General features: G+C 37.4%; 2 protein-coding genes across 2 annotated transcripts; both read left to right on the top strand.

The window, feature by feature from the left end:
* Window positions 1-2,461: 2,461 nt before the first annotated feature.
* Window positions 2,462-7,296, top strand: LOC100373715 (ganglioside-induced differentiation-associated protein 1-like). The gene is made up of 5 exons (XM_002734662.4): window positions 2,462-2,642; window positions 4,375-4,567; window positions 5,536-5,694; window positions 6,422-6,634; window positions 6,940-7,296. The coding sequence occupies exons 1-5, from the start codon at window positions 2,583-2,585 to the stop codon at window positions 7,290-7,292; spliced, it is 978 nt and encodes a 325-aa protein (XP_002734708.2). The 5' UTR covers window positions 2,462-2,582; the 3' UTR covers window positions 7,293-7,296.
* An 877-nt stretch (window positions 7,297-8,173) lies between these two features.
* Window positions 8,174-13,106, top strand: LOC100373862 (ganglioside-induced differentiation-associated protein 1-like). Its single transcript, XM_006816381.3, has 5 exons — window positions 8,174-8,433; window positions 9,769-9,961; window positions 10,343-10,522; window positions 10,766-10,966; window positions 12,314-13,106. The coding sequence occupies exons 1-5, from the start codon at window positions 8,371-8,373 to the stop codon at window positions 12,670-12,672; spliced, it is 996 nt and encodes a 331-aa protein (XP_006816444.2). The 5' UTR covers window positions 8,174-8,370; the 3' UTR covers window positions 12,673-13,106.
* The last annotated feature ends 3,890 nt before the right edge of the window (window positions 13,107-16,996 follow it).

Here is a 16,996-nt window from a genome sequence, read left to right as displayed (position 1 = left end):
TAAAAAAAATGATAAAACATCTTGCGTAAATGTAAATGTTTTCTAAATATGTGGTAAAACCCCACTTATCTAAGTTTATGATTTGTTGGACATATGCCTAAGGTTGTAACAGTCATCTACAAATGGTACGCACGAGGAATTGACAAGATGTAATTGCAAGTCTTTTGCGTAGTACATGTAGCTGCCCTAAAATGGGGCCTTGTGGCACACCAACAACATCATGAGTTACCGAGTTTCCACAAACTTGACAAATTTTATACGCATACGGAAATATGACTTGAACATGACAATGGTTGGTGGATAAAACCAAATATCTGATATTTTGACAACAGTATTACATAATCAACTATATCTAAAGCTTTGCTGAGGTTCAGGGATACAGAACAAACAATATCTATTTTGTCAATTTCCTTAAACTAAGCGACTATATCATACCAACGAGTGCAGTCGTACAGGAATGTTGAGCATGAAATCCAGATTAATTACTGAAAAACAAAACAAATTACTGTTTTTTTATAAATTTGATGAAATTGTTATGAACATGTGTTTCGATAATTTTGAAAGTGCACGTATCGGTCTATGATTTTCTAGTTTGTATTTGGAACCGTTTTTAATAAAAAAAAAATAGTAATACGTTCCAGCTTCTACGAAGATAGAAATTAAAATTTGCTAATATAGTGATTGAACAGATATGCTATATGGTCAGTAGCCATCTTTAAAAACCTTGGGGGGGGGGGTAAATCCGTCCCAGGAGATATACATTTAGTATCCAACACGAGCAGTTGAGACAAGAGTAAGGTCTCATGCCACTAATTAACCAATGCCACTAATTAATCAATTTAAATGCCCAGCAAGAACCAATGAAATTTTTTAAATATTATTTTTCTCAGGTGCTCCCTGTTTGAGGGCGTAATCACCTGGGTCAGAGGTGAGACCAACATGTGGTCTTTTGTTTACTACTTAGCGGCTGTGTACCTGTGGGTTTATTCTGTGTGTTAATGGATGTTCTAATCTTGGTGTTTTTCCAGTGATTTCTCTTGGTGCAATCCAAATACAGTAGGTGTGTCTTGTTTACCTGAGATTTGCAAGAGTTTGAGCTGGCCAACATGTTAGTTTTTTTCATATGGTTGATTACTGGCATGTTGATTTCCCATTTTTGAGCCATATTTTCAACTTTCTTCGTCATTTTCATATAGCAATCTCGTCATATGTTAACATTGTCGTCTATGGAAATTCAATTAGTGGTATGAGCCCGTAATAGTGGAGAATGCTAGACTTTGCGGACGACCACTATAAAATTGTTAACATTATTATTCTTATTCTTATTATTCTTATTATTCTTCTTATTCTTCTTCTTCTTCTTCTTCTTCTTCTTCTTCTTCTTCTTCTTCTTCTTCTTCTTCTTCTTCTTCTTCTTCTTCTTCTTCTTCTTCTTCTTCTTCTTCTTCTTCTTCTTCTTCTTCTTCTTCTTCTTCTTCTTCTTCTTCTTCTTCTTCTTCTTCTTCTTCTTCTTCTTCTTCTTCTTCTTCTTCTTCTTATTATTATTATTATTATTATTATTATTATTATTATTATTATTATTATTTATTAATGATAACGATAATATAATATAATATAATGAAAATAACTATGACACGTCTGTGCTAATGGCGTCATCGAGCTGTAATTGCAGTATCATCACGTGAATATAACGAATACTTAATTACGCTGCGTGAATAAATCTCAGCTGAATAATACGAAACAAGGACGCAAAAATCAGAAAACACTGAATAACAAATAAAATAGTATAATGAATACCTACAATGACTGATGGTGTTATTGTTACGGAAAGAACGTTCAGGGTTGCCAATAATGAAACAATCAAACAGTCTCGCTCAGGGTATCCAAGTTGAAGTTTGTTAAGAACGTTAACAATGGACGTGATTGAATGTGCTAAATGCCACTTATGAGTTAATCAAATGAGAGAGTTCATTGAACTCACGATTAGCAGTCTGTGGTTTTGATTTTTCCATTGCGCATCGTAAATACATCCATGCTCTGCATTACAACGCATAAGCCAGCATAAACGGTTCTATAGTTGCACTATATTCGGCTTACATTGACACCTCATACCTGCATCATAGTTTTTTTGTTCAATAACCCCGGTAACACAGGTCATGGACTGTCTAGCGTTACCATGGTGACCGTAACCACAGCTTTAGCTACTTGGTCTATTATACCATCGTTTACAATAGTCCATAAAGCTCTCTGATAGCAGATGTTGACCCCGGCGTCAATCGAGGTAAAGCTGTCACGTGATCTACGTATTCATAATTACAAAGCGTGCAATAAAAAATCACATTGAATATACCTGTGGATATTTCCCTTGATGCTATATGTGTGATTCTATTTTTTTTTTTTTTAGATTTTTTTATTGGTGGCGTCGTTCCCGAAATAGCTTAAATGTGAATTCATCGGTGAGGTCGCCCGTCCTAGTTCGGAATTTGACCTGACGTTTGTTAGCACGGGTCAACTATCGGGGAAGCATATACGTGCAGTTGGCGTTAGAGTTCTGTCGGCTGGCCCTGTAGTTGACGATAAACATGGCGGGTACCCCAGATATTTTACTGTATCATGAAGAAGTGTCATACTATTCGTTTCGGGTGAGTATCGTTTAGTGTTACAGTATGTGGCGTGTGCACGGCATTTGCAATACAGACAAGACATTGTCATTGGCGCAGTCCGGCCCACTCATAACATGCTATAGCATTATAATGACATTTCTACCATTTATAATTGGTTTGTTTGGTCGTAAAAAATTAGGCTGTCGATGTGATTCCTTTATGAGTTCCATGCCCATATTACCACGCTAATAACGATCTGTCCATGCGAGCCTGGGCCATCTAGTGATGATCTACCATGGCTGCCGCGGCGGTGTTGTACTATTTGCGAGTCGCCGGCGAGTTGATTATTGTACTGGTATTGTGGACGCTTCGCAGCAATTTGCCTTTAAGGCTAATTTGAAAGTAACACCCCCACCACTCAAAAAAGAGCGTGTTTCTGTATCCCGTGCGTACACGTAACATCTGTAAATCATTGACTCAGAGAGAGATGAGATGATACGAGTAACAATTCTGTACCGGTAACCAAGTTGAAGATAAATTTCACTTACTCAATCGCAAATACAATTCTCAAGCAATCTGCTCTGTTTTTTTAAATATACATGTAATCAGAATATCAAATTAAGATTAAACTGTAGTTAAAAAAACAATTTATACAAACTCTAAAAATGATGCAAATCGCTACTCAACTTAATCCATCTCATCACCTTGTGGCTAACATACAAATGTCTTTGTTTCATCCATTCAAAAACACAGACAGGTGATGGTATTTCATCTAAGAATCATCCAGTGTGGATGTAAACTAAAATAAATCGCTACTGCAATAACTAAACATTAAAATATTCAGCAATTTGGAGATCTGGAGAGAAGAAACTCAATTGCCCATGAATCGCATCCACGGATAATCGTGTATTGGTGACATTTACCAAAGTTTTACGGACAACATCTTCGAGTACACTGTTGTTCTGGCGGTTTTACGAGGTCGCGTGAATATGTCGTTACCCATGCCAAAATTAGAATTTAAATTGCAATGGCATCTAGTTTTGAAACATTTAGTAACGGGCAGTGTATTAATGTAATACCATACGTATATAGGGTCGACAAGCTCGCTGGGATAAGCGTACTTATACGTTTAAATATAACAAACACGCTGCTGAGAAAAAAGTCCAGTAGTCTATAAATTGGCGTCTAGATCGAAACGCCATTTTATAGAATTTTAAAAGAACGCTTCAGCTGCCGAATAGACTTGATCACCGTGACAATGATTTTATTCGCAATGGTGTGCGTCCTCCTCAACTCGTCCTCTCACTACTCTTTTGTCTAGATGAGGTCGTTAATTTGTATAACAAAGGATAGTTTATGGGCAATAAGGCATACTTGACTGCCTGCGAATAATACGCGAGTTGGGTCAAGAACTATCTTTGTTAGACGCACCGCGTTTCTAAATGTGTTGCTATGGCTATGATTGTTTTGTAACGCACACGTTAATGTCATTGCTATGGAAACAGAATGAATTCAACGCGCCATTTGCCTGTATCCACAAAATATGGCACATTATTCCGGCGGTGTCGATTTCTTTCATACGAACGAATATTATATCCGAAATCATCGTCGTTAAATACTAATTGGTTTATGTCACAATGCGCCCAAAATAATAACTGGTTTATCACGTGATTTACACAGGGCAGTCATTAATTTTTATTTATTTACGACATTTTCGTTAAATACTAGTATACGATGTGTCGATTTTTTATTATTGTGTATTTTTTTATAGGTCAGAATGGCGCTCGCTATAAAAGATCTGAAATATAAAAAACGCCGTGTGAACTTGTTTCTTTCGGAAAACCTGGAGCCATGGTACATGCGACTCAACCCGTCCGGTTTGGTACCAATTTTACAGCACGGTGAAACTATAGTGTGCGATTCAGATAAAATATTGCGTTATCTCGACGATGCCTTTCCTGAAAGTAAGTAATTTCTATAAATATAGTCTGTCTGTCTGTCTGTCTGTCTGTCTGTCTGTCTGTCTGTCTGTCTGTCTGTCTGTCTGTCTGTCTGTCTGTCTAATTATTCTCTAGTATCAAAGACACAGACAATAGTCTGTTTTGCTATAGTGTACTAGATCACGTAGGTTTCCATGAAGGTGGAACCGTTGCTGCTGGCGGCGTTTTGAGATTCCCTGCAGACCGTACTAATAGTTTTAAACCATGTTTAAAGTAGGAACCAACTAATGAATAAAGATACCCACAATGCATCTCAAATTGTTGGTTAGTGACATAAGGTAAATAAAATGTTTATCATGAATGAAGGGGTACATTTTTTGTTATCCTGAATTAAAAATTCTGGGTCACAAAACAAAAAAAAACATTGTGTTCTACATAATGAAATTATTTTTAAAAAACCTATATTTGAAAAATATTTGTTTAATTTTCTCTGTGCAGTAATACACAAAATAATGTTGTTTAAGTTACCATGGAAATGCAGCTCCATGTAGATTGCACATAGGGTCAAGAAGTGAAGAAAACCTGTTTCTGGTAAATTGGTTTTTAGAAATCAACCCCACGAGTTTGTTCTTATCTTTATTCTGAAATCGGTGTCAAATTTGTGATTTTTTTTTATGGAACTCGATTTTGTTTTCATTCATTCTAAAATTCTGATAAAAAATATATGTTTATAATATCGGTGATTGGTAGATAGATGTTTGATTTTAAAACCCGTGAAATCCTGAAAAAACGTACATTCACTTGTTTGTCTGCACAAAACGGTGAGTGCGTACCTTGAAACGTACATATATCAGGCTGGTCAAAAACTTCAAAAAGGTCGTTTCGCCAAAGCCCATACTATGAATGAAATGACATTAGGCTTTCTAAACTTTCGAAATATGCAACTTGATCTTAATGTGTTTTTTTGTTTTTTATATATTATTTTATTACAGCTATTCAACTCTGTCCAGATGAATCCACGAACGAAGGACACATGTGCGACTATTTCAAACGGCTTAGTGACAAGATAGATGTACACACCATCACGATGATCGCTCCAAGGTTTCCCGAAATTACTAAAGTCAAGCCAAGAAATCCAATGTTTGCAAATGGTATAATTCCAATCCAATTACTCACAACAAACAACTGTCCCCAAAGCTCACTGAATGACCAACATCTACAAACTATTTGTTTCAAGGATTTTGTTTTAGATATTTGACAGTACGCCTTTGCGAAAACGTTTGAGTTTAAGCCGTTGCATCTATGAAACACAGTTTTGATATACAATATGCGAGTTTTTGTAAATTCCCCGTGTGGCTGACCTCTCAAATCCCAGACAAAACAAAAAGTTCTGGCTGTCTGAGTTCTGATTTTTTTTTTAATTATCCCTGGTAAATACAACCAGGAACAGAATAGTGTAGCCGTTTCTAGTACGCAGTGACTGTGAGGACGTTATTGTTATGTGAGCGCGTGAGGTCAAGGGTTTGAAAAGTGACTGTGACTCATGGGGGCGCTGCATTGTTCAGGTCAGTGCCAATGGTGGTTGACTCCTTGTACAGCAATTACAGCAAACACGAAACGCGTTAGAAAGAACTGTCGCCTGAATAAAACTTGTCAATATGTAACAAATCACGCCCGTTATTTTCTAACTCGCACGCGTCTCCAAACACGCGACGTGAATGAAACGAACACACTATTCTGTCCTATGTTGTACTTTTTTTACCAAACTCCGTCGGTTAATGCTAAGGTTAGAAAGATCACCACGCGAGTCTATGTCGCCAAAGTGGGCGACAAGAATGGGCTGTGCTCCTTTGTTTTAATCACAGTTTTTATTTTCAGCAATACACGACCAAGCTCCGGAATTGTGCGAAAAATACGCGAATGATTTTCCCGATCTGGCCGAAGCGTACCTGGCAAAAAAGAAATTAAAACTAGAAGAGTTGTTGAGGTTAGAAGACGAGGAGTTAGTAGAAACTGCGATCCACGCGTGTGAAGATGTGATGACTAAGCTGGAGGAAGAGCTAGCGAGAAATGACGCTGACATGATGCAAGGTTAGGAAATACTGACATGCTGCATTTCGCATAACTATGGAATTTATTGATTATTTGCATAAAGTGTTGAAAAGTAATCAATTATATTCATATACATCAATTTCACAACCAAATTGTCTGTTTGAACACAGGACTGTTGTTTTGAACGATTTTGCTTTCACCCATCCACAGCATGTTGACGTCATATACGCGCTGCGTCACTAGAGGGCGCGAATTATTGGAAGGTGCTGTATGATAGACATGAGCGCCACCATCGATTTTCAGTAAACCTTTAGGTATAACTCGTGTACAACCCTTTATTGCAGATAAAGTACAATGGCTTTGTGGGGAACGTTTTACATCGGCTGACATCTACTGGGCTGCGACCTTGTATCGGCTCGAGGAAATGGGTTACGACGACCGTTACTGGACTAATGGAAAGCGCCCTCACATCGAAGCTTATTACGAACAAATACGAAGCTACGACTGTTTCCGAAAATCCGAACCTTCCCGGTGTCTCTTATTAATGGCAAAGATGAGACCCCATTTGCCGTGGGTACTCGCCGTAGGAGGCGCTGCTGTTGCCGCCGGCGTTATCTACGCCCTTATAAAGAGTAGAAACGGTGGAAAGTTCCCTTCAATCTTTGCCAAAGAGAAAATTTGGGTGTGGACAGAATAAGAAAGCATCGTGGAGCTAACCAACTAAATTGGATATTATCAAAGTTACGAGAAAAAAGCAAACTTTAATATTTTGTTATTCAACAGTGAGACTTTGAGTTTCAACTAACGTTCATCATAACATTGCAAAACTTTGCGTGACAAATATAAACACAAAAATAATTTCAAACCTAACAAATGTTACGTTGTCTAAGTCGATAAGCCATCGTTTGTGTACAATGTGTACAACTGGTATTGCCATAAATTTCGGGTTATGACTCTAGATGCTGGAGGTAAAAACATTTAAAGTCAGTTTATATCCTACGTCATGATTGCGTCATTGTATGATTGAGTGATGCACCATTTTATCCAATGTATGCAAGACTGTCTACAAAATGTATCTTAGTGTCCTCTGATATAGTGCATCTATGAAATTTGGGTAATTCTATGGCCTGCCTTATTTTCCAATATGAAACCACCTGTAGTATATGTGGTTCTTGAAGCGCGGTGCTCGTCTCGCAGCGCGTGTTCGAATTTCATGTAAATAAGCAATGTATTTTACACACGTTGTATACGTCGCTATGAGTCGCATATCAAACAGGACGCGACACGACACGACGACTGTCGCCCTTTAACAAAATATTCAGAAAATAAACCATTCAAGTTCTCTACACGCTAAACTCATTTTTGTACAAATAATGAGGCTTGTTTTGTTTGTTTTTGTAACAAAACACAGATAATTCATATTATGTACTAGTAGTACAACGCAATTGTACCTTCTATTATTACTAAACATTCCTTTTGTAAATGGGGGCTATTATTGATTAAAACGTAAACGTATCGTATTTCGCTTGGGTGTTTGTTGGTAATTATTTACTCCAGTGACTTTTATATGACCCCGATGTGACCTAAATATGCCATGCGTGTATGAATAAATTCCAGTGTCGATGATAAAGCGTATACATCACTGTTACGTTCGAGCCTTGTTGGGTAAATAGCGCTACTCTGCCGAATGTTCCTCTACCGACATAGCTGCGATCGAGTGACAGAGCTCCGGGGAATTGCTGATACCGCACTTAGACGGTGAGGTTTACTAAAGCATGGCGGATGCGGGGCCACCCCTTCTACTATATCAGGAGACTGTGTCGTATTTCTCGTTTTGTGTAAGTATCGTTTTGTGTTTAATCGTTCCCTACACAAGGCAGGCAATTTGCACCCGGAATTTGCAACCGGGACGGCAGAATATGCTACGACAAAATCTGCACTATCGCTACGTCAGTGTGCTTATTGTGGATTTACAACTCTAATTATTCTATGACGAGGCTGGCTTATTCAATAAAACAGCTGGCCTGAAATCACAAGAACAACTTTGAACGCCTAGCAAATAGAATAAATGTACATTGTTAACATAAATAACTGTCAGTGTCGATTACAAAAAACAGAATTGCTACAGATCGGTATCATTGCCATTGCCATACCCAGAGTATCAATTACAATAAATTGAAAGATAAACAGCGTGCTAACCGGCGTATCTATTGAATAAGGGGTCGACCATACTAAATCTTGGGTGGCTGGAAGATTTGTTGAAAAAAAATTTAGCAAGCTGGACAACGAGATGGAAACAAAATTTGCATGTTTTGCAGTGATACAATGTTGACATAAGCGACAAAAATGAAAATGTACAGATAAGACGAGGTGGAAAAAAAAATGCACTAGCTCTTCAAGCCATCCCCATAATTTCAAATGCCCGACCCCTAAAATCATTTGGTGCTCGGACACTGCGTAGGTAGGGTTACTAGTTCAGTGTTCTCTGTTCTACTCGTTATCATTGATGTATCAGTTCGGATTACATCGGAAACTTGTCCAGTTGTATTTAAAACGACAGCGCACTTTTTTACATTTACCTTATACATGTTGCATATTCTGTGACATTCATTACAAAATGTTCCAAAATATAGGAAGAAAAGCTATATTCACTAGATTAGTATTTTCACTGAATCAGACCTTCAGTGAATATAGCGAAAATAAAGTAGTTTACAGTATTTCATTTTGTAAAAATAAATAAACAAGTGACTGTTTGCAAGTCTGTGTAGTATAGTGTAGTGTAGTGTAGGGTAGTGTAACGGTAGCGGCGGTACCAGGACAGAGGGGAAAATGTGGGGGTCGTCAGGAAATAGCATTTCAGAGGGTCTCGATTTCAAAATTGTTAAGGGGGAGCATGCCCCACAAGTAAGGTGGCGCCTTTGGCATGAGAGATGGTGGGCAGATCTCACCCGCATGCAGAATTTTGTGCCGCCACCTCTGTGTAGTGTAGCGGCGTACTGTAGTGTAGTATAATGTAACGCGATGTAACGTGATGTAATGTAATGTAATGTAACGTAACAATAATAGGATTAAGAAAACCTTGATCTAAATCTGATTAGTACATTGGTCGACAACGTTCACATTTCCGGAACATAACTCAATAATGTAACTGTTACTTTATGTTATTTTATCAGGTCAGAATGGGACTGGCCGAAAAAAATCTGAAATATAAAAAATGCCCTGTGAATTTTTTTAATTTGGAAAATCTGGAGCCCTGGTACATGCGACTCAACCCGTTCGGTTTGGTGCCAACTTTACAGCACGGGGAGACAGTAGTGTGCGATTCAGATAAAATATTGCGTTATCTCGACGAAGCCTTTCCTGAAAGTAAGTATTCTTTAAAATTAAAATAATACATGTATATCTATATTGTTTTCACTAATATGTGTAGATGTATATCGGCATTGCATTCTGCGTGGCGTTCCACTGGCCACATTCATTAACGCATATCTAAGATGCGTGTGACATCTTATACCCATCAAATGTATGCAAATGTCCCGCACATTTTGGAATAACATAAATGTTCTTGATTTAAAGGTCAGCTTCTCAGTGCCAGTGTCCTTAGTTTTTCAACCTTGCCATTTAGCGTAGATGATCTGACGGCCAATGTTTTTTTTTTTATCGAACTAGACGTCAGCGCGCACGGAGGTTTATACTTACACATTTGAAACCACTGACAACACTTAATCGTTCACGGTTTCTTCACAGCAACCTGTCTCTGTCCAGATGAATCAACTGACGAAGGACACATGTGTGGATACTATAGGCGACTCAATGACAAGATAGATATCAGAATGATTACGCTTATCGCTCCTATGTTTCCCCGAACAACTCAGGTCACGCCAAGAAATCCGCGGTTCTCAGAAACCAATGCTAAACATATGAAAGGTATAGACGCACTCTCTAAGGACTCTGGCTTCACTGGGATAAAATGAATGAATGAATAAATGAAATAGAACCAATCGTGCTTAAAAGTGCCACAGTCTTCGCGCTATTTTATACGCGCTATATACGTTACACGGCGCGACTGTGTCGCTTTAAGAATGTCAGTTAGTTCCATTCGTGGAGTTTGGCATGTGGTCCAGGATTTAACAACAACACCCTGGCTTTTATTGTTTTGTTTACTTTCAGCAAAACGAGATCATGCCGCAACGCTATGTGAAAGATATGCCAACATATTTCCAGATCTCGCGGAATTATATCTTGAAAAGAAGAATTCGGAGTTAAAAGAATTGCCAGGAGAAGAAGAAGTCCAGATGGTATTACGTGTTTGTGAGGACGTGCTGACGAAATTTCAAGAGGAACTGGCGAGAAAAAGTGAAAATACCCAAGGTTAACATTGTTTATTACGTATAGTTAGGTCTTAGGAAAGTTGCTTTCGCGCACACCAAAGAACGGCTAAGTACGGAATCTGAACGGTTTTCAACTTGAAGATGACCCAAGACAACAAAATATAGTTGTACCCGTTGCCTATTTGAACGATTTACTATTATATTGTCATTATTATGTATTTTATTCGGATTTATGCCACCGGCCCGAAACGCAAATAATTAAAACATATGTACTGACAATATAAATTATAATAATAATAATTCACAATACAATTACAATTATATTCATGAGTGTTCATTTCGATATGTTATTTCAGACACCGCAAACAAACAAGCAATCACAAAAAAAAAAGTGTTCTGATAATGAGAATCTGTACTCCTTCCTTCCTGTTCAAAAACGTTAGTCCGTGCTGAGAAAACATTTGCGAACGCTTAGACAGTCTACGAAACCGCAAGTACGAGTTAATTTTACCAGCTATTGTAAATGCATTAATTATTCAATTAAGGTAGAGATGCAGTTTATTTGGCTTGCTTTTTAATTGAGTAATTAGACAATGAAGATGGTATTATATATCCAACATGTTATATATTTTCTGAAAGCTTATTATACAAACTTTGTAAAACTTGTCTTTATTTTAAATATCCAGAATGCGTTTTTGATTTTGGGTCAAAAATATGCTTTTTTGGACAAAAGTGGTTTAAAAAAAATTTGCTTAAAAACTTTAAGTCCGTTTGTGGGTAAAATTACATCACTGGATACCTTGGTATACTACTAATTCAAATGCGTCCACTCATCTCTCTAACGGCTTTCAAAGTCGCACAGCATGATCTCAAAGTTCACTCTTTTCTATTTTTGCATAATTTATATATCCATGTTAATTGCGGACTTGTTATTTTTGTTCCACTCGCCGTAATAAACTGTCCGGACGCATTTTGAAGGGGGAACACCTTGTCAATAATGTGTGAAAATTTCGAGGCAAATGGCCAAAGCAGCGTCTATCAGCTATTTTAATTTAAATCCCAAGAATTCACCAAAAATAGAAGACGAGAAAATTTCGCTATTTTCGCTGAAGTAAAATCCGCTTAATTATAAATGTACGTGAACATGAAAATAACAATAAAACTAATTGTTTCCTAGACAAATTTATGAAATCAAAACACAGTGAATATGCTTAAATCATTAAATAGTGAAATTAAATGTCAGTGAAAATAAACGGTTTTACGGACTGGCCATGAACAGAAACGCTATTACTCTAGTATATGAACAACGCAGATAACTGCCCTGTTAATACAGCGCCCTCGACAACAGTTTCTACAAAACATAACACTGTTCGTTTTTTTTTTACAGATGTGAAGGAACAATGGCTATGTGGAAAACGTTTTACATCGGCTGATATCTACTGGGCTGCGACGCTACATCGGCTGGAAGAATTGGGATACGATAAGCGTTTCTGGGCAGATGGACAGCGCCCTCACATCGAATCTTACTATGAACACGTGAGAAGTCGTGTGTGTTTCAAAAAATCCGAACCTTCTACTTGTATTTCATGGATAGGGGAGATGAAACAGAAATTACCATGGGAACTCGCAATCGGGGCTACTGTCGTTGCTGTCTGTGTTTTTTACACATTCATAAAAAGCCGGCGAAATGTTGAATGTTTCCCATCAAAGTGTGTCGAAGAAAAAATTTGGGTCTGGAAGGAATGATTACTGCATTCCCTTAGTTGCCTTAGTTACTCACGGGGGGGGGGGGGTATTGACACATGGAGCACACCACTATTATACATACATGACTCAAAGCTTTTGAAATCGCAGTATTTTTGGCGATTGATTCTGTCAATTGAACATCGAGTTACAATTTGGGCGTGTTTTTGCAAAAGTTGGCGTGGTTTCTAAAATATGGGCGTTGTCATTTTTGTAACTCGGTGTTCGTAATTTGATGTCCGGATTTCGAACAATTCAGCATCTCAGCCAATTTATATATATAAATAATGGAAACTTGCCAAATCCGAATTTGTGTATTTTAGATAAACCAGTATTTTTACAACCATCAACCTCCATAAGAACTTCAATTGTTATCGCAGATGAACTACTATATGTGTATCCTCTTTCGAATCACGATCATTTCAAATGGATACAAAGATTTAGTTTTTTTTTATTTTGCGTGAATATGAAATTATTTATCATAATGTTGTGTTTATAAATTATTATTATAAAACTGTATGGAATGATTACGTGCGTAAGCGCCCTCTAATAAAAAGAAACATACATGGCTGCCATCAGGGTATGACCGCCGAAGAAGTTCGCTGATTCTGTTCTAAACATGTTGGATGTCGGCATTCCCATGATGTATTCTTGGAAGGAACAGATGTATAATATACTCAGACAGTACGCTGTCGCATCAACCTCCGCTGCGCGTCGGTCGATACTCATGCCGTACTGTCTCTGTGCATACTTTGAGGTATCCTCGTAACCTCTTATTAGTGACTGTTATACCCGCATACATCATAATTTGATTGACTGAAACACGACATTGCGTTGTAGGGTGGTTCACACTAAGTTTGATGGTCCGATTTTTGCTTACTTAAATTAGTACCGGTAATATACTAAGACAGAGAATGTGATAATAAATTGCATACGAAGTCAGTTGTCCCTTTTAATTTGAACTTGATGTCCATTTTGTATACAAGTACATAATTTTAATATTAAACAAACATATTTATATTTTTTCATTTGGCGTATCTTGACAACAAAAAAGCTCAAATGAAACATTGGTATATTTAATAGTAACTGTCAATCTGAATAAAGCAATGGAACGACATTGTTGCTTTTCGACAGCTGCGATGGACTATGAGAACGTAAAATGTAGTCATGATTTCGCTGGCACGTGCAACTGAGTGAACTGTGTGCTATGGGGGTCCGTACAGGGTAACTTCTAGTCGGTATAGATAAACGTGAAGTGGCCAAGTGAACATCATATGGTAGTTATCTGTGTTAGTTGGATCACTGGCCGTATCCATCACTTGACATAATTGAACTAATTTCTCCACGCCTGGGACAGTCACGTATTGAGAAGTTTCTGGCAATCGTAGCTTAAAGGGCGGCAGTCGTCGCGCTGTGTTAATAAACATTGATTTCCCACAATCCAATGCGCTCTTCTAATGGAAATCACAAGTATGAGATTTGACCTGGGCGCGACTTTCACTAATTACCGCCGGTGACTCCCTCGATACCTTCCAATCACCTAAAAAGCCTAATTAAAGCTTGGTAACGTCCTAGTTTGTACTTGTACTTGTACAAAGTCGCCACTTGATTTATATGAGGCCCTTACACCTCGCGCATGCGTGGTGAGACGACTACCGCCCTTTAATGTGTGGTTCATTTATTCCCATTTGCCAAATCAACACAGCCTTGTTCTCAATTATTAACGCTTTCGTTTCTGGAACTAAGATCTAAACGTATTGATTATATTGTTAGAAAAACTGTCAATATGATTAGTTAAGGTCGGACGAATTCCTTTTGTGCGTCAGTGTGTCCGCCCGTCATTTCTTGGACATGGGTGGACCGTAAGTGATATACATAGTATGCACTTTGGTTCTCGTGCACTTCGTTTTTCGTTTCGTTTTTGTCAAAAATAAATGGATTTTATACGCATGCCAATTTGTTGTTTGTGTCTATGTCTGTACAATTCAAATGTTAATTCAGTTTTAATTAAAGCGGGATGGTCGTCATCTGCGCACGCGCGGGAATTGAGTCCCAAGCGTCTAATTTGTCATGGGTTATATGGTATGGACAGTTTTCCCGCCAGTATTATCTTTTTCATGGTTTGACCCGTTTTAGCATTATTTGAGGATTCTGCTTATAATTACAATGATGAATGCTGATATTCTATATCCCTTTTTAGAAAAATAAGGACCCCATTTGGTATATATATATGTAAATATAAGGATTCGGAATTAAGCAAAGGTATTATTGAGCAGCGTCTTTTCGAAATGTCGATCCATTGAAAAGCTTGGGTACATCACCCAAATCAAAGTCTAAAGTAACCGTTTTATCAATTTTTGACAAATAAAAAAAATCATCATGAAAACCATGGCGACAATACATTCGCTTTGTCACAGAATAATAGTCTGTTAAAGGTGCCAAGTATGAAATAATTTGGGGACAAAAAAACAAACCTGCCTAGAAATCGGAATAATAGATCTTTTGATGATCGGAGACGCATTTCAATGGACTTGATTACGGACAATGCATGACGTAAATTTCACCAGGAAATTCCGCAGTGTGCTCTCGCAATCGCAGACTTAGTCATTTTTACAAGGTTCGCCATTTTTGATGTCACGTGATAATTATGTAAACAATGACTATCCAGTTTGTGTAAACTTGCACCTCTATACTTAGTCTTTTGAAATATATAAGCTAAATTACTGTTCTGAACGAGACAACAGACAGAGAATGTTTTATTTGTAAACGTCACAAAACCCTTCTTGCTACCTTAATTCATAATTACTGTTGGATCTGTTCCAGTTTTACGGAAATAATTATATATAACCACACGGAAGAAATGAATTATCATTAGTTTCAGAATCTGGCGGGGCGTCATATTCACGTCCATTTTCACGGAAGCTGGAGACATCATTGGTTAAACAATGGATGGTACAAGGACCTTCTGCCTTCTATGCTTAAACCATTAGCAGATACCTTCTCCCGTCAACTTATTGGCTGCAATGGATTTCCATCTTTTTAGACTTTTTGGAAGCATCGTTAAATCACTACACACAATGCCTGGACGATTCCCCGAAATATCATCCCCTCATTTTTTCCTTACTCTCTTCCCCCGAAGTTTAGCAATCTTCAAAATAATATTCTAACTTGTTATGTTACCAACATAATTGTTGTTATTGTTGACATCAGTGTATGTTTCACGTTTTTGTTTTTGTTTTGTTATATCTTTTCTCTAGTAACTCGATATTTGTCGTCATTTATTTTTTATTTTATCTGGATGATTATCTTATTTTAATTCTGGAATACTTGTGTCTTCTCGTTCTTCTAAAAATAGCTACACAGTGAAGTAGACCATATGTAGCACTTGACAATTTTTTTTTTCATTTATGAATGAATTTATATTCTTCTTATCTCAGTTTCATGGCTCTTGTCCTTATTCATGATCAGTCGCGCGCAGGTACGTGATTTTTTTTTACTTGTACCAACTTTTCATTATTAATAACTATGTTAGTTGATCGGTTTTCCCTTTTTTAACTGGTCAACATATCCGCAAACTGTTACCACCACGGATTGTTAATCAACCCGATGCAATTACCAATTTTACTTAATAAGCTCAGTATGATGGACCTTATACGGAATGTTCTCATTATAATCAATAACAAATGCAAAACATGTCTTTCTCGACTTCTATATAGTTTTCTGATACCACCCTCGTAACACGATTTAGCCGAACTCGTGCTACTCTGCTTTTCTTATTGTTCGCCAAGGTGAACGAACAACGCCATATGTACGATGTGTACAGAATGTAGTGGAGGGTCAGATTGTAGTGAGTGGACCTGCGTAAATGGTGAAAGTGCAACGCTATTGTAATACGGTGTACAGTTATGTAGTGAGAGGCAAGGATGAAGTGTATCGGTATGTGGTGAAAGGTCAAGTTATATAGAACGGAGCATAATTAAATTTCCCGCAACTATACAGTGTGTTACTGTCCACGTAGCGGCGGTTTCCCCGGGCGGGTGTTTTTTGTTTTTGTTGCTTTGTTTTGTTTTTTTGTTTTCTTTTTGCCATTTCGCACAATAACCTTTATAATTGATTACATCACAAAAAATATACTTTTTATTTTGCGATTAAATATTCTCTCGTCTGACGTTGGAAAAAAAGTAACAGAATAGAATAGAATAGATAAGAATAGAATAGAATATAATAGTGCTTTATTGACACCGTAAAGAAAATATTACATTTCTTTTTTGGTTATGTACATCAATGAAGTTGAAAATTTGAAATGAAAAAAATTAATGTAAACATT

The sequence above is a fragment of the Saccoglossus kowalevskii genome, chromosome 6 (genome assembly GCF_978046115.1).
Source record: "Saccoglossus kowalevskii chromosome 6, keSacKowa6.1, whole genome shotgun sequence".
NCBI classification, from domain to species: Eukaryota; Metazoa; Hemichordata; class Enteropneusta; family Harrimaniidae; genus Saccoglossus; species Saccoglossus kowalevskii.
The sequence above is the reverse complement of the archived record's forward strand: the minus strand, read 5'-3'. Positions and strand labels throughout refer to the sequence as shown.

Coding starts and splice junctions, on each gene's coding strand:
- LOC100373715 (XM_002734662.4), top strand. CDS start 2,583: ATGGCGGGTACCCCAGATATTTTACTGTATCATGAAGAAGTGTCATAC. Junction 2,643..4,374: donor TGTCATACTATTCGTTTCGG/GTGAGTATCGTT, acceptor ATTTTTTTATAG/GTCAGAATGGCGCTCGCTAT. Junction 6,635..6,939: donor TGACGCTGACATGATGCAAG/GTTAGGAAATAC, acceptor CCTTTATTGCAG/ATAAAGTACAATGGCTTTGT.
- LOC100373862 (XM_006816381.3), top strand. CDS start 8,371: ATGGCGGATGCGGGGCCACCCCTTCTACTATATCAGGAGACTGTGTCG. Junction 10,523..10,765: donor CAATGCTAAACATATGAAAG/GTATAGACGCAC, acceptor GTTTACTTTCAG/CAAAACGAGATCATGCCGCA. Junction 10,967..12,313: donor AAAAAGTGAAAATACCCAAG/GTTAACATTGTT, acceptor TTTTTTTTACAG/ATGTGAAGGAACAATGGCTA.